Raw genomic sequence first — 24104 nt, 5'->3', positions numbered from 1 at the left:
CCTAATATAGACAGATTGACTGGGGTCTGAATTTGGCTGGGTATTATACAGATAATCAGGCAGAAGACTCTGAGAGGCAGCGCTTACAGTCTGAGGTAGCACACGTATACTGGACAACAAAGCGGTTGTGGTCTGGATGCTTTTTCTCCTCATGTCTGATGTGCAAAAGATTTAAATACTAAGTGTAATGGTGCTTTAGCTGAGACCTGTCTGGAGCGACACCGGGTAGGTAATGTGGCTTAAATGTAGGATGGTCTGTTTTTTCTTTAACTCTTATGACACAATAAATCCATAATGTTTGAAATCTAGACACTCAGTTTCATTATCAAAGGAAGTGAACCAATTATCTGCCACTGCTGCTGGTTGATGTGAGATGCATGCTGGGATACTTCTAATCCCAAAGCAGACAGCTCCTGAAACTGGCCTTTGCCAATAGATAGCTGATTTTTGGAGGCTGGACATCGGCACTTCAGTCACTATTGTTTGTACTGATTCTCACACTGCCCTCATTTAATACAACATAATAGAAGAGAGTTGAACCTCACCTCATCGCACACCATGCTGACAGACAGCATCCAGTCAATGACTGACAAAGAAATGACTATTGTGTAACCAATCAGCCATTTGTTCTTTCTGAATTCCTCCCAGCCAATCAGGTAGCTCTGTTAACAGAACAGATGAGACGAAGCAGAGGTTATTTCAAAAAGCAGGCGGGAACATCTATTAAAAGCTGAGAGAATCTTTTGAAATGTGGTAGAATCTTTATTTACAGCTCTGAGCTACAGTGGCTTCATTTACCTTCACAGCAAGATCAAGAGCAAAAATGACGAGGCAGACCATCTCGATGCTCTCGGTGAAGCCGCAGGGAGGCTCCCAGGGTTGGGAGCGGTAGCGTGGGTCAGAGGAGATGGACAGGGAGGACGGGCGCTCAACGAATGCAAGCAGCAAAACCACCGCAATAGTGAGGCCCAAACCCCTAAGAGAGGGAGCACAGAAGGATGATGGCATGCAGAGATACACCAAATATCACGCAGATCATTATTTATCTCTTCTGAGAGATGTTAACAAGTGAACTTCAGTCTGTGGAGGTAAGTGCCACTAGCAATCCTCATATTCACATTGTTTAAAACGTTGTGGTTAATGGTTTAATAGATAACACATTAAAGCTAAGATACCCAGTAAAACTCGTGAAAAAAAGGGATCTTTTCAGAGTAATAACCAGAAGTACTGCAAACAACGACTGCACTAAGATGGATTTTTAATCAGCTGTTTGTTGCACCATTAACAGACTGCATGGATAGGAGCAAAGTTATACTTATAACCCTCTAAAGCATTAAAAAATAACATACTACTGTAAATCAACACCAACTGTGACATGTCAGCCTCTTTAAATGATGGCATAAGTCTCTAGATATTATATTTAAGTGTGAACTAGGGCTGTCAGAATTAATGCATTAATCCTAATGCAATTACAGTTCATAATTAGTGCATTAATCTACTAAAATCACATTAAACCTGTTTTATTGTCCTTTTTAACACAGTTTGGTTGAGCCACATCAGTGTCTCCTGCAGCCACATCAATGTAAAATACATCCAACCCCTCTCCTTAATGTCTCATTTTAATTTAAATAGAAACTCACACACCGCTCAGCAGACGAATCAAAGTCATCTGAAGCTTCTGTTATCAAACATTTACCTTTATACTGTTCCTTTATTTTTTTAAATACCAATAACAAGTTCCTTTCCCCCTTTCTCTGTGGTTAGGTTCATGCCTTTGTCTCCGATCTACCCAAAGCTCTTTATTTTCAAAATAAAAGCAGGTTTGACTCATGCTTAACAAAATCCAAAATAAAACAAAATGACTAAGAAAGCAGAATAAAGAGATTAATTCTGATTAAACATGTAGACTGTATGAACATAAACACCAATCTTTTCTAGAAAGTTCTGACTAAACTTACCATTGACATAACCGAGAGTAGTACCATCGATACAGGCGGAGTGAGCTGGCATCCACCCGGTGGTTGATGGACCGGTACTAAAGACGAGCAAAAATACCATCAGTACAGGACTTTTCAGAATAATGCGCTTTACGGGGAAACAGAGAGTTTAGAATATTAAAGGGTATACATTATGCAAAAGTCACTTTTTCAGGCTTTTCTAACTGAAATATGTGCCCCTGGCCTATCCACAATCCTCTCAAATACCAGAAAAATCCATTCCCTTCCACTCTCTCTTTCGCCGCCTTTCAGAAAATTTGTGCTGAAACAAGTCATTCTCAGATTTTCCCCTTATGATGGCACATGGGGAGTAAGCACTCAGACCCAGGTTTGGTTGGCCCTCTTCTACTGATCCTCCTCTCAGCGAGCAGCTGAGATGCTGGATTGATCAGTGGGTTACCCTGCTGACTTTTATCTGGGAGATTGATTGTTCGAATCCCAGTCAGGTCTTTAACTTTGGACAAAAGTGTCTGTAACATTGAAACATCAAGAGAGCCACATCCCATTTCCATGAGAAGGGTGTGGTAAGGGGCGGAGTCAGGGTGTTAATTACCATGTAATGTAAAGCCACAGACACAGAAACGGCTCGTTCTGAGAAAGGCTGAAACAGAGGGCTTTTAAAACATACAAAATTCCCATACAGGAGTGTTTATTCAGCAACAAACTTCACAGGCATGTTTTGAGGACCTCTGAGACAAATATAAACTTGTCTTAAAGGGTAAAATATGCCTCCTTTAAATAAAAACAAAATGTACAAACCAGGAAAGCAAGGGAAAAAAACAGCAGAAAGGAGGCAAATTTAACTGTTCCCTCATGCTAACAGGGATATTATAATACCAACATTTGAAACCTGGACAAATTAGTTAAAATCAAACAAATCTGTTTCAATATAATGGAAAAACAATAAAAGTCTCAGACAACCAATATTTCAGTGTTTTCTGTTTTACTCACTAAAAATTCAGGTAAACTTTTTCTCCACACTGAAATGCACAGGTACTCTGGGAATTTTTCAATGCCAACATTTGGTCTCTGTATTTGTTGAATATCAGTCTATGGGCCAGAACACAAAATGTCAGCTGTTTACTGATAAATTTACAGTGGAAAACTTTAGAATAATTTTTGTTCTTGGATGACATTCTGGTGTGGTAGATATTCCTGAGAGGCAGCTGAGCTCATAACAATTACTGAGTACTTAAACTACTAGAAAAGAGAAATTAAATGAGAGAAATCCCTCTAATTTATGGCTCGTAATTAAATGGTTTTGGGTATTTTGTGCATCTCCTGTCCTCTTATTGTCCTGGGAGTATTCCAGTTTCTGAAATGTGTGTCCCTGATGTTCCTAGCTGTCACAAGTCTAAAGCACGATTTAAGTTACAACTCTCAAAAATGTATGTCAATGACTGTTTGAAGAGCTAAAGAACTTAAGTATTGGAAAGATTCATACCTAATATTTTAAACATTGAAAAATACCCCAGTCATGGTCCTAAACCAGTAAAGGCTGAGCATGAGCTGTTAACTGTGACTCAGCTGCCACTCAGGAAAGTCTATCACACCAAAATATCCTCTCAGACAAGGACATTTTAAAAATCATTACTAAGGATTGCCACCTTGAGTAGCAACGGGTTGGCCCATTTACTAATCCCTTCTCTTCCCTATTCTGCTGCTTGGTTTGAACTTTGGTGCATCGTCTTCGCCTACACGTCTCAGAATGCTTCGGCTGCTGCTTTACGAGTTTCTGATTAAATCTTTGCATTAATGAGCAGCTGAACTGGAAAACCTGATGACATCATTATTTTGGTGTAATTTACATGTAAAAACAGGCTGGGTCTGGTCTTGAAGTGTGGGACTGAATTATTTCCTGAAAGGCTAATACTGCAGCATTAAAAACCAAACCAAACCTGTTAGATTTACAGTTCTGTGCAAAAGTATTTACTGCATTATGATTCCTTATTTTGTTTTTGCATATTTTTCACACTTAAATGTTTTAGACCATCAAATAAATTTTAATGTTAGGCAAAGACAATCTGAGTAAATACAAAAATTTTGTTTTTAAATGATGATTTCATTTATGAAGGGGAAAAAATGCATCCAAACCTACCTGGCCCTATGTGGTTAAATTCATCCCCCGCTAAACCTTATAACTAGTTGTTCCACCCTTTGCAGTAACAACTTCAAAAGCTTGTGATAACTGGCAAATGAGTCTTTCAGTTCACTTCAGTTTAGACACTTTATTCAGTTTACAGTTTACCACGCCTTAAAGCAATCTAAACAATAAAGTAAGGCTGGGTATCCTGCTGGGTCACACAGCGTGGAGCGCCCCCTGCCTTCACATTACTGTTGAGGAATTTTTGCCCAATTTTCTTTGCAGAGTTGTTTTTAACTCAAACCTACAGGGGGAGTTCTCCTGCATGAACAGCCTGTAGAAGGTCAGGCCACAGCATCTCAGTCAGGTTTAGGTCCAGACTTTGACTAGGCCACTCCAAAACCTATATTTTGTTTTTTAAGTAATTCAGAGGTGGACTTCCTGGTGTGTTTGTGATCATTGTCCTGCTCCATAACCCAAGTGTGCTTGAGCTTGAGGGCATGAACTGATGGCCAGACATTCTCCTTCAGGATTTTCTGCTAGACAGCAGAATTCCTTGTTCCATCAGTTAGGGCAAGTGATCCAGGTCCTGAAGCAGCAAAGCAGCCCCAGACCATCACACTGACACCACCATGTTTGACTGTTGGCATGGTGTTCTTCTGATGAAATGCTGTTAGTTTTACTTCAGATGCAACAGGATTCACACCTTCCAAAAAGTTCAACATTGTCTGGTCAGTCCACAGAATATTTCTCCAGAAGTCTTGGGGTTTATCAGGATGTTTTCAGTTAAACGTGAGACGAGCCTTTGTGTTCTCTTTGGTGGCCCCTGACCTTAACTGAGGCCAGTGAGGCCTGCAGGTCTTTAGATGTGGTTCTGGGTTCTTCTGGGACCACCTGTATGACTCACTGATGTGCTCCTGGAGTCATTTTGGTAGACTGGCCAGTCCTGAGAAGGTTCATCACTGTTCCAAGTTTTTTTTGGTTGGTGGATAACGGCTCTCTTCATGGTTCACTGCAGTCCCAAAGTCTTACAAATATCTTTTTCACCCTTTCCAGACTGACAGATGTCAATGACTGATTCTCATCTGTTCTTGAATTTCTTTAGATGGTGCCATGTTGTGTTGCTTTTGGGATCTTGTAGCCTACTTCTCTTTGTCAGACAGGTTCTATTTAAGGGATGGCATTAATCAGGCCTGGGTGTAGATAGTCAAATTGAACTCAGCTATACAAAAAAATGGGGTTAATCACAGTAAATTCATGATTTAACAAAAGGGGACGATGACTTTTCACACAGGGCCAGGCAGGTTTGGATGACTTTTCCCTAAATAAATGAAATCATCACTTAAAAACTGGATTTTTGTGTTAACTCATGTTATCTTTGTCTAATATGAAAATTTGTTTGATGATCTAAAAAATAAAGTCTGACAAATATGCAAAAAAAAAAATTAAGAAATCAGGAAGGGGTAAACACTTTTCCTCAGCAGTGTATTTTCCTTATGTCATGCAAAAAAGACTTCTTACAGCCCATAAGAAAAATATTCCTCATAATTTAACTCATAAAGGACAATAATGATAATGACAGTGTGGCAGTCGAGTCTTGACCAAAACACTGCTGTTTCTGATCTTTTCTTTAGTTCTATAATATTTTTACTAATATTTTACCAAAGAAAGAAGTAAGGCAGAGCAGCCATTGTTCTCACCTGTATGGCGTCCTCAATGAAGACCACAGCTTGTTGGATGTAGAGGTCTTCATCACCTGTAGGCAGGGAGACAGGTTTAGGTAAAAGGACCATCTGAGAACTTGGAAACCACAGAGCTCTTTATACACACAGCAGAGGCTCAGTACTGTGACCGTCACTGTCCTGAACCACGCCACCAGCTTCTCTCAGCTAAAAACCGCTGAACAGTCAGACAGACACAGACCACAGAGACTAGAGACCAGAGACCGGAGCTGATAGTGTTGTCTGTAGAACTGGTTGGATCAGGAGCTGGGATACTAGTTTAGTTTTCTCCAGGCAAAACTGGGAAAAAGCAATATTTGGTGTCATATAGTGGATGTGAAGTGTTAACTACAATCCTTAATGAGAAACGTCACATGACCAGCAGAGAAGATGGCCGGCTGATCACATTACTCTTTATTGCTCTCTTATGGATAAACTTTCCATTATTTTTCATTGCTGCTTGCTCTTTCTCAGCTTATTAGCACTAATTACAGTCTTGGTTTGAGCATGGCTGAAAGTCGAAGAGGTAAGTTTTCCCTAGACCAGTTGTTCCAGTGGTTCTCAAGTTTTTCAGCTCAAGACCCAAATAAGAAGTCTGCTCTCTCCCTGGGACCAAACGTCTAAAAATACATCACATATTCCCACATCTACATCAGAAGTGTCCAAATTTTTTCCACTGAGGGCCACATACAGAACTATATAAGGACGTTGGAGTCATTTTAATATCCACAGGATGAGGTATATGACATTGATTAAGTCAGAAGCAGAATAAAGGAGGAGCTGGGGTGGAGGAGGGTCGCAAGAGCAGCTTGCAGAGAGAGCAGCAGAGCGTGGCCAGGCAAGAGAAGTTTAAATACGGCAGCATGAGAGTGATCAGCCAAAAGCGTGCTTAAAGCAGCTGATGACAGCTTGTGTGAGATCAGCTGACTGGTGCAGAGATTGACTCCATGGCCTGCCTAACACTAAATGCTCGATTTAATGGCTGACAGGAAAATAGACAATCATTTTTAGGCTTTTGAAGCCACCAATCAGATTTCAGGGGGTGCTGTTTGCCTGTAGCTGCTACTGGCTCAGCCCCTGGAAAGTTTTCGGTACCACTATTTGCTGCTATTTGCTGAACTCATCAGGGAGTTAGAAGACAAGATATTATTATTTTGATTGGCATCATTCAAATGTGGGCCATATTTCATTTTATTTATAGAATTTGCTGCGGGTCAATCAAAATTGGACCACAGGCCACGCCTGGGATTTGGGCCCCCAAAAAGAATATTACACAGGGCCCCCCTTAGCCGGCTAGCCAAGCAACAAATGTTACATCACTTTTACAAATATCTATGCATTTTGATGGATTTTTTAAACATAATTTCCCAATTTATGAGCAATATTTTTATTCTGGTTAAATTAAATTTACTTGCATTATTTTGCAGCGCTGGACTATACTAACCTTGCAAAGCAGATGGATACGCCCATTTCCTTGTTTTTCACTGGTGAATCCATCTTGCAAAGCTCCCATCTGAACCATCTGGGCCCAGTTAGAAAGTGACAGGATCAATCAGCGACGAGGGGCAGTACTTTCAGGCCAAGCGGCAACCGTCGGTCCTTAAAAATGAAGCCAATGCGGAAGTGCAAAAAATTGCTATACCGCAAGTGTCCACTTGAGGCTGGCTGCAGGAACACTGGAAGTTCCATCTGGACACCTGTTAAACAGCCGGTTTTGACAATAGAAATAAACTGGTTTACAGCCTGGTTCAAAACACCAAACGTGTCTCATTAGCTAGTGTCTTATTGTGCTCCCACTGCACGGGGGTGAATTTTTTTGTACCACGATTGTTTGGATTATATTTAGGATGAAAGCTGATTGGTGCATCTCATTTGATTGATAGATAGCTCGGCAGGCAGAGGCTCCGTTTCTGTCAACTGGAATGCTAGCAGGCTGACAGGAAGTCACGCTTAGTGGGTGAAACGCCAGATGGATGTGTTTCACACATCCATCTGGCGTTTCAGGTTAGGACCATTTGGACATTTTTAAGAGAGGGGCCCCAAGTATTTTATTTGACTCTATTCAAACAATTTTCAGTCTGTTGACCGATTCATTTAGTCACTTTTGATTTAATAATGACACTAAGAAAAAATAAAAAAAAAAACTAGTGCTGTTACTCGATTAAAAAATTTTCAAGTTAATTAATCATGATTAATCACAGCCATTTTATATAGTTTATGTATATTTTTATGTTTTTAGATTTTTAAAGGTTGTTATTGTCAAGTGTTTTTTTTAATTCTTTAATTCTATGTGCAGCACATTGAAAGAGCTGATCTGAGTCCTCATCGACACCACTATCGATGCCTTCTATAGTTTGGTGAAAAGACAAAATGGAGGCAAATATTTAAACTACAAGTGGTCTTAGCTGAGTAGTGCTTCAGTTAAAAAGCTATGATTTAGTCTGTCACATATCTATTGTATATCCCTCAAACATAAACACATATTTACACTGTATTTATTGAAGTTTCTCATCAATGACTAAATTTTCCCTTTTTATGTGACATTTGAACACATCATAACATAAAGAATACAGTCGTCTAATTTACTGAGGTTCAGTGGTGTGTACAGTCGTTTTCAAAGGCGGGGCGAATAGAAAAAAAAGGCACATAGAGCGCGTTCTCGCCTCTGAAGAGGGCACTAAGTTTCATGTGTTTTCGAGGGCACTTAAGACATGTTTATATGTTATACAAATGGCACATTATAGAGCCTTAAAACCAGTGGTGGGTAGAGTACACAGTTACAGTACTCAAGTAAAAGTACTGTTACTTAATGATAATAATTGCTCAAGTAGAAGTAAAAGTACTCATAAAAATAAGTACTTGAGTAAGAGTAAATAAGTACCTTGTTGAAAGACTACTCAAGTAGTGAGTAACTTTTTGAGTAACTTCATTTTGTGCAATTTATTAAAACATATTGCTCTACAACATATTATTCAGTGGTAGTAATGTAAACTGCACATTGTCATAAATAAAGTAGCATAACTTGCCAAAAGTAAAAGAAATAAAAAACTTAACATAAAGCAGCAGTCAAATTATGTTTGTTGATCAAGATTATGAGATAAAAATTTCAATATAATGAGAAAAAAAGAATCTTTCTCTCATTATAGCTATCTTATTTCTACATGATGATTTTAACCTCATACATGAATTTATACCTTGCAGTTCTTACTTTTAAATCACATTATGTTCATTTTATCACGTGTTAATGATTTTTGGCTCATATTTGTGAAATATGAGCCAAACTGAACTAAATTGGCCTCAATACTGACTTTTTGCCCTTTTTATTTAATTGTTAAGCTCCAATTTATGAATTTTTATCCCGATTATCACTCAACAAATTCGGCAAGCCAAACTGAAACTTATTAAAACTAAAGACAACTTTGGCCCACGTTATAACCATGTTAAGTATAATCAGAGATATGCCACACACGATAATAGTTTCACCCACGACGTAACGTTAAACAATGCCGTGTAAAATCACATTTGTGGCAGAGTTGCAGAGGTGGTCGGACACGTGACTTCATTTATCACTGACACAACTGTGTATTTGCAGTCTGTAGTTAAAACAGAGATTTAAACTTATATGTTTAGCTAACTAGCAGTGCAGTCGTTAGCTTGTTTATCTTACTTACCATAACGTGCTTTCTTAGATTTGATGTGCTATTTTTGAAGCTTGACATTTCCACCGTTTTAGATAGACACAGTAATCAGCGCATTAAGTGGCTGTTGTTCCTCGTAGTTTGAAAGGCAAAGAGTCTTGATGTTGGTCCAAGGATAAACACGCTCATCTGAAGGAGACGCAGGTATTACAGCTTCAGCCATTATCTCCAACTGTTGATTGTTAAGGGGGAGGGATCATTCCTCCGTCTATTCTGTGGTGCTGAGGATTTTACCTCACGCTGATGTGAGAGCTCAGCTGAGTGTAAAAATACTTAATGAAAATAAATCATAGACAGGTAAAAGTAGCGACCGGTGCATGCCCAATGTAACGGAGTAAAAGTATCGTTTTTTAACCACAAATGTAACGGAGTAGGAGTAAAAAGTACTCTGATCAAAAGCTACTCTCAAAAGTAGGATTTTTAAAAAAACTACTCAAGTACATGTAACGGAGTAAATGTAATGCGTTACTACCCACCTCTGCTTAAAACAGACAAACTAGACAGACTATTCAGGTTAGTTTGCAGTTAGGATCAGCATCCACAAGAACTGTGTAGATTCAACGTCAGACTGTGAAGAACACAGGGAAATAAATAAATAAATCTTTAGGGGGTCTGGAGGTCTTCTCCCAGAACATTTTCAATTAAGTAGATGCCATTCCCTGTATTCTAGTGCATTTTGACACCATATTAGCACCAGATAATCCAAACTGGTCCTGTGAGATATAGTTCTGGCTCAATATAGATCAAAAAAGGGCCCAACATAAAAGTCACTGCAACAGTACTGTTTCATAGAATTTTTGGTCCTAATGGTCTTCTGGAGTTTAGTGTGTTTTGCCAATGAGGAGGGTACTTAAACACGTCTTTGTCACCCAAGTGGGCAGTTTATTATGATTTAACCAGCCAAGGGGGCAGTTTAGTGTGTTTTTCCTCCCAAGAGGGCAATTTAGCACGTTTTGGCTCCCAAGAGGGCACTTTAGCACACGTTTTGGCTCCCAAGAGGGCACTTTAGCACACGTTTTGGCTCCCAAGAGGCCACTTTAGCACACATTTTGGCTCCCAAGAGGCCACTGTAGCGTGCGTTTTTCAACAATTGGGGCACGAGGGGGGGCTTTAACATCATGGAAACACATTTCAATCGTCACTTGGGGTCAGGTTGGCCTACGCTGGACATGTGCAGATGTCACAGGTTGATGAAGATGAGGGTGAGGACAACGAGTGAGAGTGAAAGCTCCTCACGCTGAACACCAATTTTACTCATATTAAGAAAACATCGCCAGTATTCTGATTCTGATTAGGATAATCAGTTTAGTAATTCTTTTAGGGAATTTACTGTAACAGTTGGTGGCCCAATAAAAACTGGTCCATGACCCATTTTGGGTCCTGACCCTCTAAGTCAGGAAAAGGCTGCCCAGACTGTTCTAAAGTCACTGTTAACTACAACAAGTTAGCAGCTACTATCGCCTCAGCACTGCAGCATCAATGTTTTTTCATTGAGGAGCAGTTCTTCAAGTCTAATGAACTCCTGGACAAGATAAATAACAAAAGCAAAAATACCGAAGCTCAACCAGACTATGAGGATCTCATAACACGCATAATCCATGTGGGAAAACCCAATGGAACGTCATGGAAGCTCACCTTGTCAAACTGTGATGATGTGCAGGTCATACACTTTTAATGGACTTGACCCTGACTGTAACTGTGATTTTGTGAGCAATGTAGTATGAGGAAAAACACAACTAATATTTAGATTTGACCTTTTTCATGAGTTGTCATTGCTGGCAGAGCAGCTAGTTTGTTCCAGGGCTGCTGAGCCCTTCTGCTCAGTGACTGTAACTTTTCCACCCTGCAGTTACACAGACAGATCTGATGACTCAGGCCAGGCCACGCTCACATGCACACTCCCTAACACACATGCACATCCTCAGCGCTGCTGACTCGATGCGTCAGAGCAGGATGTGTCACAGCGGTGATTGTGGGTGCCACTGACAGGACAAGGCTTTTAACGGCTGCAACACGGCCAGCGCAAACAAGACACACAAGTGTGAGCTTGCTTCTCACACTGGCTGCAGCAGAAAAAAAACTTTTTCTACAGAACAGCAGGGATATTAATACTTATGATTAAAAAAAGTTATCCTTAGGATTCTTACAGGCTCCAACTGATCCATGTATGAAGAAAAATCTCCTCTGTCATAAATGTTCAACTTTGTGCTGCTGAATGCAGGTTGTGATAAAAGAATTTTAGACCTAAATATTTAAAGTCAGATATTATTGATACCTGTTTTGATACAATGGCCAGTCAAATGGAAGTCCTCAGCATCCATTACTGTGCAATTTTTTATTCTAAATGACCTACAACTGCTGAGAAACTCTTATTCAGTATCCAGATATTGCCAGTGTTTCTCTGCCATATAGATAGTGTGCAGGAGTCTAACTGCTATTTTTAATGAAAACAGCATGAAATAGATGCAGGTTTTGTTTTAACATTTCAATATACCATCAGTTGTAACAACAACCGAGGTTGTATGAACCTCAACCTTAAAGCAATAATTTTTTCACCTTAAAATAGCAGTATCAAGTCGATCTAATGCTACAATACCTTTAAACATGGAGAATGGTATCTGTCCCATTTCCACAGAGGGCCCTGGTCCCCTGATTTCAGCACCATGTAATGCTGGCAGTGGGCCCTTTTTCTCTCATTGACAGAGTACAGCTCATGGTAAAGAGTCTTTTTTTTAATCCAAATTAGCCACATGTCAAAAACAAAAATGATTCTGTGTTGTGTTAATCATGTTTGCATAAACTCAGAAACTTTCATTCGTCATTCATTTTTTCAGAGCAGGTTCAATGTTTTGTTCTATCACATTATTGAAAAGGTTGCTGTTCACAGCAGCAGCTGCTACTCCCTTCTTGTTCACTCTCTCTTTCTCTTGCACTGAACCCTTCAAACTCTTCGATTTACCAAAGTACTATTCCGACCTTAGCCAGGTAACAGCACAGACAAAGGCAAAAGTACAAAAAGAGTTTGTACTCAGAGAAATGTAAAAAAAAAAAAAAAAAGGAGCTGAATTAGGGATGCTTGGCAGGGCTTGACATTTACACCTGCCAACTAGCCAAATGCGGGTGGATGTCGGCCGTGGCAGGTAGCAGCGTGACTCTAACTAGCCACGATGGCGGGTTGAATTTATCAGTGTCACAACGTATGCTTCACTTTGAAAGTGCTTGTCAGTTAGCCCTTATGATTTAGGCTTGTTACAGCTAGGTGTTCTTGGCACATACAAGCCTCAAATTTCCCCCAAAACAACTGATAAGCGGCTGGTCATCCATTCATGCATTTTTACGCAGCGCCAAGGGCTTTCATGCTGTATGACACACATAAACATGACACTCACACACATATAAGGACACACACTCGCACTGACGTGTTGGTAATTTAGACTGAAGGCTTCTACCTGTTTAGGGAAAATGTTTCAGAAAGTTGGAGGATAACCTCAGACCTGAACTTTCTCCTTCTGCTTTAAAGCTTCTCTCTGTCCATGGAGGATCAGCGCTGCAGCACCGTGTGTGTGTGTGCTTCAGCTGTGTGTCTCTGTCGCTCGTGTGAGCCAAAGTGTGCAGTGTGTCTGATTATCGTTTGATTAATACTCCATCTGTATTCTTTGTTTGCTGAGGGCGATCTAAATGATAAAATCTCCATAAATGTGCGAATAATTTAAACATTATTAATACCTTTGATACGTTTGTATAATGATTTGCCTTATATAGATCATTAACGCATAAAGATGAGAGAAACTCTGAAACTTTAAATCAGTTCACTGAGAGAGTGAGAAACAGAGGCAGAAGGATTAAAATCTGTAACTGATCACTTAGGAGTCAAAGGGAATTAAACTAAACAGTGATTTTTTTTGCTTCTATTATTAAACAACAGACAGCACAGTTGTCTAATGTTCTTCAAATGTGAGCTTCATGCACCAAATGTAAGTCATCTATTATATAAACAGATATTTAATTAGTTTTAAACACACATTTGAAGAAATTTTTCCCATAAAGTTTAAAGGAGAATAGAGCAGAGGACGGGAGTAGAGCACCCATGTAATACTATATCATACCCTTTGTACCAAATTTGGCATTTAGCTCATAGTTTACAACATCAGAATTGTGGCTAGTGGAAATACCGAGTGGCTAGTAAGTTTGCAAAACCACTAGCCTCTGTGGCTGGTGAGCAAAAAAGTTAATGTCAAGCCCTTATCCTTGGTATCAGCAGACATGAAACTTTTTTCTGCTGATATTTCCAAAACATATTTAAACTATAAATATCTGCCTATAAAGCTGTAAATACTGTCCATACAAACAAATAAGCTAGTGGAGTTTTAGGCTGGACTAACAGTCCTCTGTCGGATGAAGTCTTTTTCTTTTTTCATCATCATTCCTTACACTTCACAGTTTTAAGGACAGAAGTTTTTTCATTTATTCATCCTCTAACTTTAATTTGTATGTTGTAGCCCTTTAAAACCTAACGGGGGCGCCGGCACTCCCAATGCATTTCTATTTTTAACCGTAGATAGAAATGCAACCAAATCAGATAGAGCAAAAATTCTTTTTGCATATAAAACCAGAGGAGTAACACTAACATATCACACAGTGTGCCCCAGAGTACTGTTTCCTTCTAGAAATATCTTTCCTTCTTTTGCAGAAATGTAGTAAAAGCATAACCTGACACGCCAAATGGATTTGTTTCACACATCCATCTGGGAAAGCTTCAATAGGAAATGTTTCAGAAAAGGCAGAGGCTTTGAAAGAAAAACTCGGAGTATGATTGGGTGAACGTTCTGTCACATCTCTACAGGCCAATCAGAGGAACAAAACACGTGACGTAGCCGTGATCAAGCTGCGCGTGTGCAGCTACTGAAGAATAACGCAAAACATGGCGACGATAGACATGTAAGTATTTGACTTTTGTCATTTTTGAAAAGAAAACAACTCACTGTTGTTCTTTGTTCTTCTTTGAACGAAGAAATGTCGTCAAGTTCTGCTAAAACTGGCGCTTTAGCAGCATCCACGCTAACCTCTTCCCATAACTGCACCAGCTCTTGCTGCTGCTTGTTTACGTCACAACTCTGCTGCAGCTGAAAGTACTGCCCCTCGTCGCTGATTGGTCCTGTCACTTTCTAACCGGGCCCAAACGGTTCAGATGGGAGCTTTGAAAGATGGATTCGCCCATGAGAAACAAGGAAACGGGCGAGTCCATCTGCTTTGCAAGGTTAGGAAAAGCACACACATCAAAAACAATATACTTTAACATAATCTGTACCGCTGCCTTTCACAGCACTTCCTACTTTATGTGTAAGTTATGATGTATGATGACGTTTGTCTGCACGAACCTATCCTGTTGTTTTCTTGCAGGTCTAAACACATGTATGCTCAAACATATCTGGCACACTTAGAGATTGATTGCACTAATGTAAATCATTTATTTTTATAAACATGCTGTCTTCTTGTAAACTGAGCACAGTTTCATTTTATTTTCACTTTTGCCCTTTAAGGTAGGTCATAAAGGGTTAAAGACTGAACTTTTAGGTCTGAACCAGATTCAAATATCGGTATTTATATAGCTGTATCAGCTAGAATCCCTTTGTTAATATTGGCACATTAGTTATGAGCAAAAATCCAATACTGTGCATCCTCAGGTTGAACTTAGAAGTTCGCTCCACCTCTCCATCCTGGCATGTGATGAGCAGGCTTGTCCCATCTGAGGATCTCCGTCATGGATGACCCAGTGGGTTTTAAGGAGTGAAAAAGCAACAAGATCATCCTCACTGATTTTTTTCTCTCACAGTTCAGAGCCATTTGAAAATTTTGAAAAAAAGGTTTGTGGCTTTTTTCCCCATAAGATTATGGAACCAAAAAACACCATCGGAAAACAACAGACAGAGTGCAAAGATCTGGACATACAGGAGCTAGAAGCTGTCCTTTAGCAGCTCGTTGTCATATAGTGCACTGTAAATCTGGATTTTTTTTCTAATTAAACTTTTTAGTAATTATTACTTATTCTTTTATGTTTTGTCAAAAAATGTTGACATTACTAAATCAGGTAAGTCGTTTGTACTATTCAGCTGAAAGATGCAATACAATGGTCATGTTAAGCTGAGATAACTTAATATGTTTAGTTCTTTCAGGGGAAGGGCTATTTCAAAAAACCACGGGTGAGACTGTCAGTGCATCTGTTGGCACTGGCAGGCAATGCTTCCATCAAGACTTCCACACGTGGCGAAGCCAGTACTTTGCCCCACCAGGGAGGGAGTAATCGGCTGATCCAGATCACTCTCTGGATCCAGGAATGTTTTTAAAGGACTCTTCACTATTGGGAGATAGGGCTAATGGTGGAAGTCTGTGTTTTCTGAGTGCTTTTCTAGTTTCATAAGTGATGAGGAATGGCTCCCAGACCAGTTGAATGAGTTTGACAAGCTCTCGCACAAAAAGTATGAGCAGCTTTTATCTATTCTGAGGGGGTACTGATTACCTGGGTCCACTGTAGGGAGGGGCCCTCAAGGAGCCTGCAATAAAAAGTGTTTTTTTATCAATTTTTTTCTTTGTAATAAGTGTCATTATTAAATCAAAAGCAACAAAATGAATGAGTCAACAGACTGAAATGTATATCAAATATAGTAAAATAAATACCAGGGGGCCTGTGCTCCTCCCCTAAAAATATCCAGATGGTATATAATCCAGTGCTGCAAAATAATGCCAGTAAATTCAAAAATATTTCTCATATATGGGAAAATTATGCCACAAAAATACATTAAAATGCATATAAATTTGTAAAAAAAAATGATGCAACATTTGTTGCTTGGCTAGTCAATTAAGAGCGGGACTGTGTAATATTCCTTCTGGGGGCCAAAAATCCCTATGTTACACTAAATCCTCCATCCACTCTTATTTATATATATATATAGTGCTTAACAAATTTATTAGACCACCACACAAAGTAAGGTTTATGCCACAGCTGCATCATGAAGTGCTTTAATGCGGACTCTTTCATTTTCAGTGAGCTCTCCACGAACAGGAATGAGGAATTTCAAACTGAATTCACCCAAATTTGAGCCGGCTCACTGGGCTTCTCTGAGAAGTCAGAAATTAATCACGCATAACATTCAACCACTAAAACTCATTTTTCTCTTGTGGAATGCAAGTAATAACTATAATTTGACATATTAATCAAGAAATATTAATGTGCTTTACTATTTTTTCTGTTTTTTGTAACTCAGTAAATTTGAAAATTCATGGATAATAATAATTATATTTTAGCATTAAAAATATCATTTGGGTTAAAGAGCTTCTACATATTAGTGTATTAACCATTGCAGAAACATAAAAAATGATTTTGGTAATTACCAGTGCTGTTCATTTAGGGCAGCTGTGGCATAAACCTGACTTTGGGTGGTGTTCTAATAAATTTGTTAAACACTGTATATATATATATATATATATATATATATATATAAACCCTACAGTCATCAGAGCTATCCACCATCATGTTTTACATTTTGTTATTTCAACATTATTTGGTCGAAAGTTGGGATTTTTAACCAAGTAAATATCATACCACGTATTCTAGATAGAAATAATTTTATCCCATATTTTGTCTGTTTTATCACATTTGATGTTCTCACCTCTCTCTCAGATCTCCATCAGGTATTGTTGGTCCTTAGTTTGAATCTTGCTCATTTAGAAGAATATCAGCAGGATCTGTCTTGTTAAAACTGACCTGTGATTGTTTCATGTGAAAAAAACATGACACAGAGTTTTTCCAGTGATCTCCTAATCTAGATCCTTCTCCAGCACGTCTTGTAAACTCTGTTAGTGTGTTATAATTAGCTGGCTATCCAGTTTTGGTACTGCTTCTAATATGAAACATTGATGCTGCCTTGTGTTTTTCATCTAATCTTTAGTGTAATCTCCTGAAAGTCTGCGGAACCGTTGAGAATTTTCTTTGTTTGCAAGGATGCAACGTCTGGTTTGTGAAAATGTCCAAAATTCAGAGTTACCCTGTGTTTATTTGTTGTTAATTTCATCAAATGATCTAAATACTGTCTATTCCATCATGCCATTTAAAGTATGAGTGTCTGCCTGAATCCATTTGTCCCCCTAAAGTTTTATGTTGTACCAGCTAGCTGTTAACAATGGGTCTCATTTTGTTATTTGATGTGCCTTCCTCTAAGACTCTCTAGCAAAGGAAGGCACAAGATCCTGAAGTGGGATCTGTGAGAGAGCAGTCTCTGTGGAAAGGATTCTCCAGCTGCTCCTCAGTTTTGATCCATGATCTCAGCCAGAGGAAGATGTATTGGCACAGAGAAAATGAAAGGTGATACTGGTGTTCTTGATAAAGATAGCCCCTCTATCTTTGGATGCATGTCGTGTTGTCTGATTGAATAAAGTTTTTCCAACCTAAATATTTTTACCAACCCATTATATGCTATGATTAGTGTGGGAACTGCTAATATCATTGATCTTATCGGGTTATAATCATTTTTTATCAGTAGAAGACACTTTATGAAGAAGATTTTCCCTTTATCCCAGTTCCGTAGCAATACTTGGGATTTCTGGGGGATATCTTGGTCTTTTTTATATTTTCAGAAATGCAATGTTACCTTTTTTTTAAATACTTAGGCATGCAGAGAAGGAAAGAGGAGAGAAAGGAGACAAGAAGAAGACAGAGAGAGGAAAGAAGATTAAATTACAATCAGAGGAGAGAGGACAGAGATGAGCTGATATCAGTGAGATAGCAGGGAGATGGATGAAGACCTATGTTTGCTTTTTAGACTTAGACAACGCTGCAGAGCACACCACCACCAAAGCTGCTGAAATGAGCTGGGTTTCTTTTCCTTCAAAGCTTTTGTCAAAACATTTCTATATTTTCAAGAGAATATTTGACGAAGACAACTAACAGATTCAAACAGGCCTACATCATGATCAGTTCATTTAAACTCATTTTCCAATGAAATATCAGCTGCTGATTTTATTTTCACTTACATGTTCTTACAGTGTTGTTACTATGGTAACTAGAGAAAACAGTTTGGGTTTTGCTTTTTATTAAAATGTTTCCTATGAAATCCTCACAGCCTTTTTCATCTGATCATGGTGGGGTCAGTCTGAAGTGCAGACTTCATATTCTGGTTCTGATCATTAGATTTCCCATCACACCCCACTGCGTCACTGTGGCACTAACATCCTGACTACAGCCCCTCCAGACCCCCTCTCCACTCACCTGTGGCCCCCTCAAAACTGCACGACTGTCCGGACACAGAGTAGGACATCCGCCTGCTGCCCGGGCCCCTTCTGTACTCCGAGCCCGACCCCGACGAGCCATAGTCCGCGGAGACTGCGTTCACAGTCCCGGTCAGCAGAGGCTCCGCTTCCATTCAGGAAATCTACACCTTGTTGAGGGTCCTCAGCAGACAAAGTGAAAGTAACAGCTGAGAGAGAGGACGGTGGAACAGAAGTTACTGAGAAGTTTTCAGCTCTGCCTCCACTCCAGTTTCTCTCCTGTAGCCTAAATGAACTAATAAAGTTCCAAACAACACAACAACAACAACACAGAAGCCCGGGGCAGGCAGGCAGAGGGCAGAGGAATGTTTTTAGGAAGTGCCTCCTGTGCTCCTCCCTCCCTCCTGTCCCATAGTCTCACTTTACACTTTAAAGCACTGACTCCTCCCACAGCTGTATGCACGTGCTGCAGAGGAGGTGACATGACAGGAGACTGACGGGAAATCTTCAGTAGTTACAGCAGAGTGAAGAAAGAGCTGAAGTTCCGGTTTGTAAAGAAGTTTAAACTGTTTTATTTTGGCGTCCTGCAGCCAGAGAGTCAGTGAGTGTGACTGTCAGAAATGCTGCTCTTCCTCTGTGACCAGTGTTATTCAGCAGGGGGTCCAAGGGGTTCTAGGACGGCCCCGGACAGTTTTCTTGCAGTAACGAGTCACAGTCAACTAAACTAAACGTTTTTAAATGCTATCAGTTATGGTTGAAACTGATTTTTTTCAATGTCAGTCATTTAATCCAACAAATCAACACACCTCACAGAGGTGGAGTGATGATTGCTGAACTGAGATAATTTAATCCCCACAGTTTTAAGAGTCCCTTTGATCAAATGAAGACCACACTGTTAAAAACAAAGACATTTAAAGTACTTTTACATACTAAGAATTATCTTTAATTGGGCCTAATGCACATTGCTCATTTTGAGGTCATTATTCTGTATTCCCTCACAGTGTTACACAGAGCATTAAAGCAGGGGTGTCAAGTATAAAAATGTGAACTTATCCTTGATGATTTAAGATATCCTTGTTAAGTCACAAAATCTGAAAAAGGAGTAAAAATATTTAGATAAGAAGTCAGGAATGTGGGAAAAGAAATTAATTTGTGTTACAATTTCACATTTTCAATTTTGCATCTCACACTTAGGACTCAAACTTAGGATTTTGACTTTTTATTTCATACTTTGAGCATTTCAACTCATAATTTTAACTTCTCATATAATATTTTGAGCTTAAAGATTCATAATTCTAAATTTTAGTCATATTTTGACCTCTAACCAATTATTTTGTATTTTACCTCATATTTTCAACTCCAAACTTTGACTTCATAATCCCATAGTTTGACCTTTTAGACTCACAATTTAAAATTTTGAATCATGTTTTGACTTTTAATTTCATGATTACAAATTTTACTTCATATTTTGACCTTTTAAACTCGTGATTTTGACTCTCTTACTAATATATTTGCCTTTAATAACATAATTTTTCAATTTTATTTTAGTTCAATGTTTTGACCTTTTTGAACTAATAAATTTGCTTTCCTCAGATTGTGAGCCTTTAAACTTTTCTTTTTAACTTTTCAAATGAAATCGTTTATCATCAGTGCTAATTTTTTTGTTCATATTGTTTATCGGTGAAACAACGTTGACAGTTTCTGATTAAAAAGTTGACCCTGTTAGACCCTCAGGCTAGACCTGAATCCAGGATCCGGCCCCTGCTGTGACTGAGTTTGACACCTCTGCATTAAAGTAATGGACTCTACACTACACCACTGACAGCCAATCAGAATTAAGCAGCTATTACACTACTGAGTGAATTAAGCCCATCTGACAGTGCTGTTTGAAGCTGTGATGTTTCACTAGGGGTGATTTTAGAATCATTCACGATACTGGGACTAGTGAACATGACATCTTTGCAAGGGTTCACTTCACCTACCAAAACACCACTGTTCTATATTCCTACAGATATCATTAATCAGATTAATCACAACAAAGTGTGTAGTGTGAGTTGTGCATCCCAAATTATTTTATTTTATTTATTTATTTATTTATTTATTAAAGGGGGGAACAATACATATTAATGAACATTTAAAAAAAAATGTAAATATGCCAGATTGTAGCCCAAGGCTAATTTCCATCTGCAGACCCCCTGGCAGGTTGATGCAAGAAATAAAACATATACACATACTATTTACACACAGGACACAACTGTGAACAAGGACAAAAACTGTGACAACAGGATCATGTTAGTACAAACAAACAACAATAACACATTAGATGAGCCAGACATTACATTTTTATGGAATTATAGTTGAGTTCTGCATGTGATCATCATAATCATGTCGTTACCATCAACATAAGGAAGCCCCCCCCCTCCGACACACACACACACACACACACACACACACACACACAGATTAACACCTTTACCTGTCTGATCACATCACCATCACATACTGCCCTGGTAGGTCTGACATAGACAGAGCCTGTCTGTAGTGAAAGTGAATTAGCACACTTACATTATTACACTTCTTTAATTTTAGGATCAGATTAACTTCTGCTAACACTTCAGACTTTACTTCTGCCAGCTTTTATATCTCTGCTGAACCTAAATACCGATCTGTTTAAATTTTAACCTATCTACATTACCTCATATTTTCAACTCCAAACTTTGACTTCATAATCCCATAGTTTGACCTTTTAGACTCACAATTTAAAGTTTTGAATCATGTTTTGACTTTTAATTTCATGATTACAAATTTTACTTCATATTTTGACCTTTTAAACTCGTGATTTTGACTCTCTTACTAATATATTTGCCTTTAATAACATAATTTTTCAATTTTATTTTAGTTCAATGTTTTGACCTTTTTGAACTAATAAATTTGCTTTCCTCAGATTGTGAGCCTTTAAACTTTTCTTTTTAACTTTTCAAATGAAATCGTTTATCATCAGTGCTAATTTTTTTGTTCATATTGTTTATCGGTGAAACAACGTTGACAGTTTCTGATTAAAAAGTTGACCCTGTTAGACCCTCAGGCTAGACCTGAATCCAGGATCCGGCCCCTGCTGTGACTGAGTTTGACACCTCTGCATTAAAGTAATGGACTCTACACTACACCACTGACAGCCAATCAGAATTAAGCAGCTATTACACTACTGAGTGAATTAAGCCCATCTGACAGTGCTGTTTGAAGCTGTGATGTTTCACTAGGGGTGATTTTAGAATCATTCACGATACTGGGACTAGTGAACATGACATCTTTGCAAGGGTTCACTTCACCTACCAAAACACCACTGTTCTATATTCCTACAGATATCATTAATCAGATTAATCACAACAAAGTGTGTAGTGTGAGTTGTGCATCCCAAATTATTTTATTTTATTTATTTATTTATTTATTTATTAAAGGGGGGAACAATACATATTAATGAACATTTAAAAAAAAATGTAAATATGCCAGATTGTAGCCCAAGGCTAATTTCCATCTGCAGACCCCCTGGCAGATTGATGCAAGAAATAAAACATATACACATACTATTTACACACAGGACACAACTGTGAACAAGGACAAAAACTGTGACAACAGGATCATGTTAGTACAAACAAACAACAATAACACATTAGATGAGCCAGACATTACATTTTTATGGAATTATAGTTGAGTTCTGCATGTGATCATCATAATCATGTCGTTACCATCAACATAAGGAAGCCCCCCCCCTCCGACACACACACACACACACACACAGATTAACACCTTTACCTGTCTGATCACATCACCATCACATACTGCCCTGGTAGGTCTGACATAGACAGAGCCTGTCTGTAGTGAAAGTGAATTAGCACACTTACATTATTACACTTCTTTAATTTTAGGATCAGATTAACTTCTGCTAACACTTCAGACTTTACTTCTGCCAGCTTTTATATCTCTGCTGAACCTAAATACCGATCTGTTTAAATTTTAACCTATCTACATTAAACTGATAACGTTTGACAATTTTATAATTATCCCATCCAGGTTTTTAGTACAAAACATTATAATGGCAGAGAAAACTCTAAAAAATGTATTGGGCTGTGTGGGGAAAATACTCGCTGTTTTGAATAAAGTCAGCTGTATACTGATTAACACAATGCATCATTTAGCCTAATTAAACAGTAATATAGCTTATCTTGATTGGATTCTTTATTGATAATTCTCTGACTTTCAAGCTTCATATAAAAGAGATAATTCGTGATTTTTGAAGTTGGGTGGTATGAGGGGCTTGGCTATAGCAGTAGCATTAGCCTCCAGTGATTTCAGTGAAAGTTGCTCCTGTGGTTATTACGAGCTCAGAGAGATCTTTGGCAAAGTGGCTATAAATGGGAGCGTTTTATCCATGTCTTATAACAAGTTTTATGTAAAAATGGGCCAAGAAAATATGTTGGCTCACCTGTACGCTGTGTTGAAAACATACAAAGCGCTTAATTTCTCCCAAAAAACCCCTCTGTGTCAGGCACTAATTTACAATGCAGCTTTCTGCATTTAGTCTCCTTCCACCGCGCACTGATATCCTCTGATCAGCTGTGTGGGTCTGCGGGCTTTTACAGGGATAATAACACCACAACAAGTTAAACAAAGATGATATGAGTGATTTCAACTGAGTGATGATGATGGCTGTTTACTGTGGATACGAGAGGATATTTGTATGAACTGGATACCACTACTGCAGCCAAAAAGCCTACCACACAACTTCCCAAATATTCCTTTAAACAACTTTTAAAGAAACTGAAGCTGCGACTGGGCTTCTACTTTAGAAATGTCTTGTTTTTCTTTTGCTGCAAAGAAAAGGCTTGAAGCTGCCACTTTGGTTGATTACTGTTTATATGCATGCATCAAATCCTTAACTCATCATTGAACTCCGTATGATAAATATGGATGGCCTTCTTCGAACACTTATTTATACTTCACCTGCTTCCATCATACTTATGTGATTTTTATTCATATGAAAAGTTCTGGAAGCTACAGTCTTAGCTCTTTCACTCAGTCACAAAATTTACGATTGCTCTCTGTGCCCAAGATCCGTCTTGAGATGGGTAAAAAGTTTTGTATGCTGCTCCTGCTGCCTGCAATCTTCTGCAGGAAAATGGATGTATTGAGGAGCTGGTCTGCTTAAATAGTTTAAAAAGTAGATTGAAGGCATTAGAGGAAGATGCATCAGGTTGTAGAGGTTTTTGACTCTGCTGTGTGACTCAGGTTTGTTGATGCGTGTTTCGTGATGATTTTTATGTTTAATGTTTCAGGTCTGCAACTT

General features: G+C 38.7%; 1 protein-coding gene across 1 annotated transcript in view; it reads right to left on the bottom strand.

Moving 5' to 3' along the window:
- The window catches only part of tpcn2 (two pore segment channel 2), a 45888-nt gene extending 26740 nt beyond the window's left edge, over positions 1-19148 (bottom strand). The window contains exons 1-5 of the mRNA XM_041783616.1: positions 18762-19148; positions 5781-5836; positions 1959-2035; positions 799-976; positions 546-662 (exon numbers count right to left, since the gene is read on the bottom strand). Of these exons, the coding sequence (XP_041639550.1) occupies positions 546-662; positions 799-976; positions 1959-2035; positions 5781-5836; positions 18762-18915 (582 nt within the window). The 5' untranslated portion in view covers positions 18916-19148. The remainder of the gene's footprint in view (positions 1-545; positions 663-798; positions 977-1958; positions 2036-5780; positions 5837-18761) is intronic.
- Positions 19149-24104: the final 4956 nt, after the last annotated feature.

The sequence above is a fragment of the Cheilinus undulatus genome, linkage group 1 (assembly GCF_018320785.1).
Source record: "Cheilinus undulatus linkage group 1, ASM1832078v1, whole genome shotgun sequence".
Taxonomy (NCBI): Eukaryota; Metazoa; Chordata; class Actinopteri; order Labriformes; family Labridae; genus Cheilinus; species Cheilinus undulatus.
Note: the sequence above shows the minus strand (reverse complement) of the source record. Positions and strands in the feature narration are given on the sequence as shown.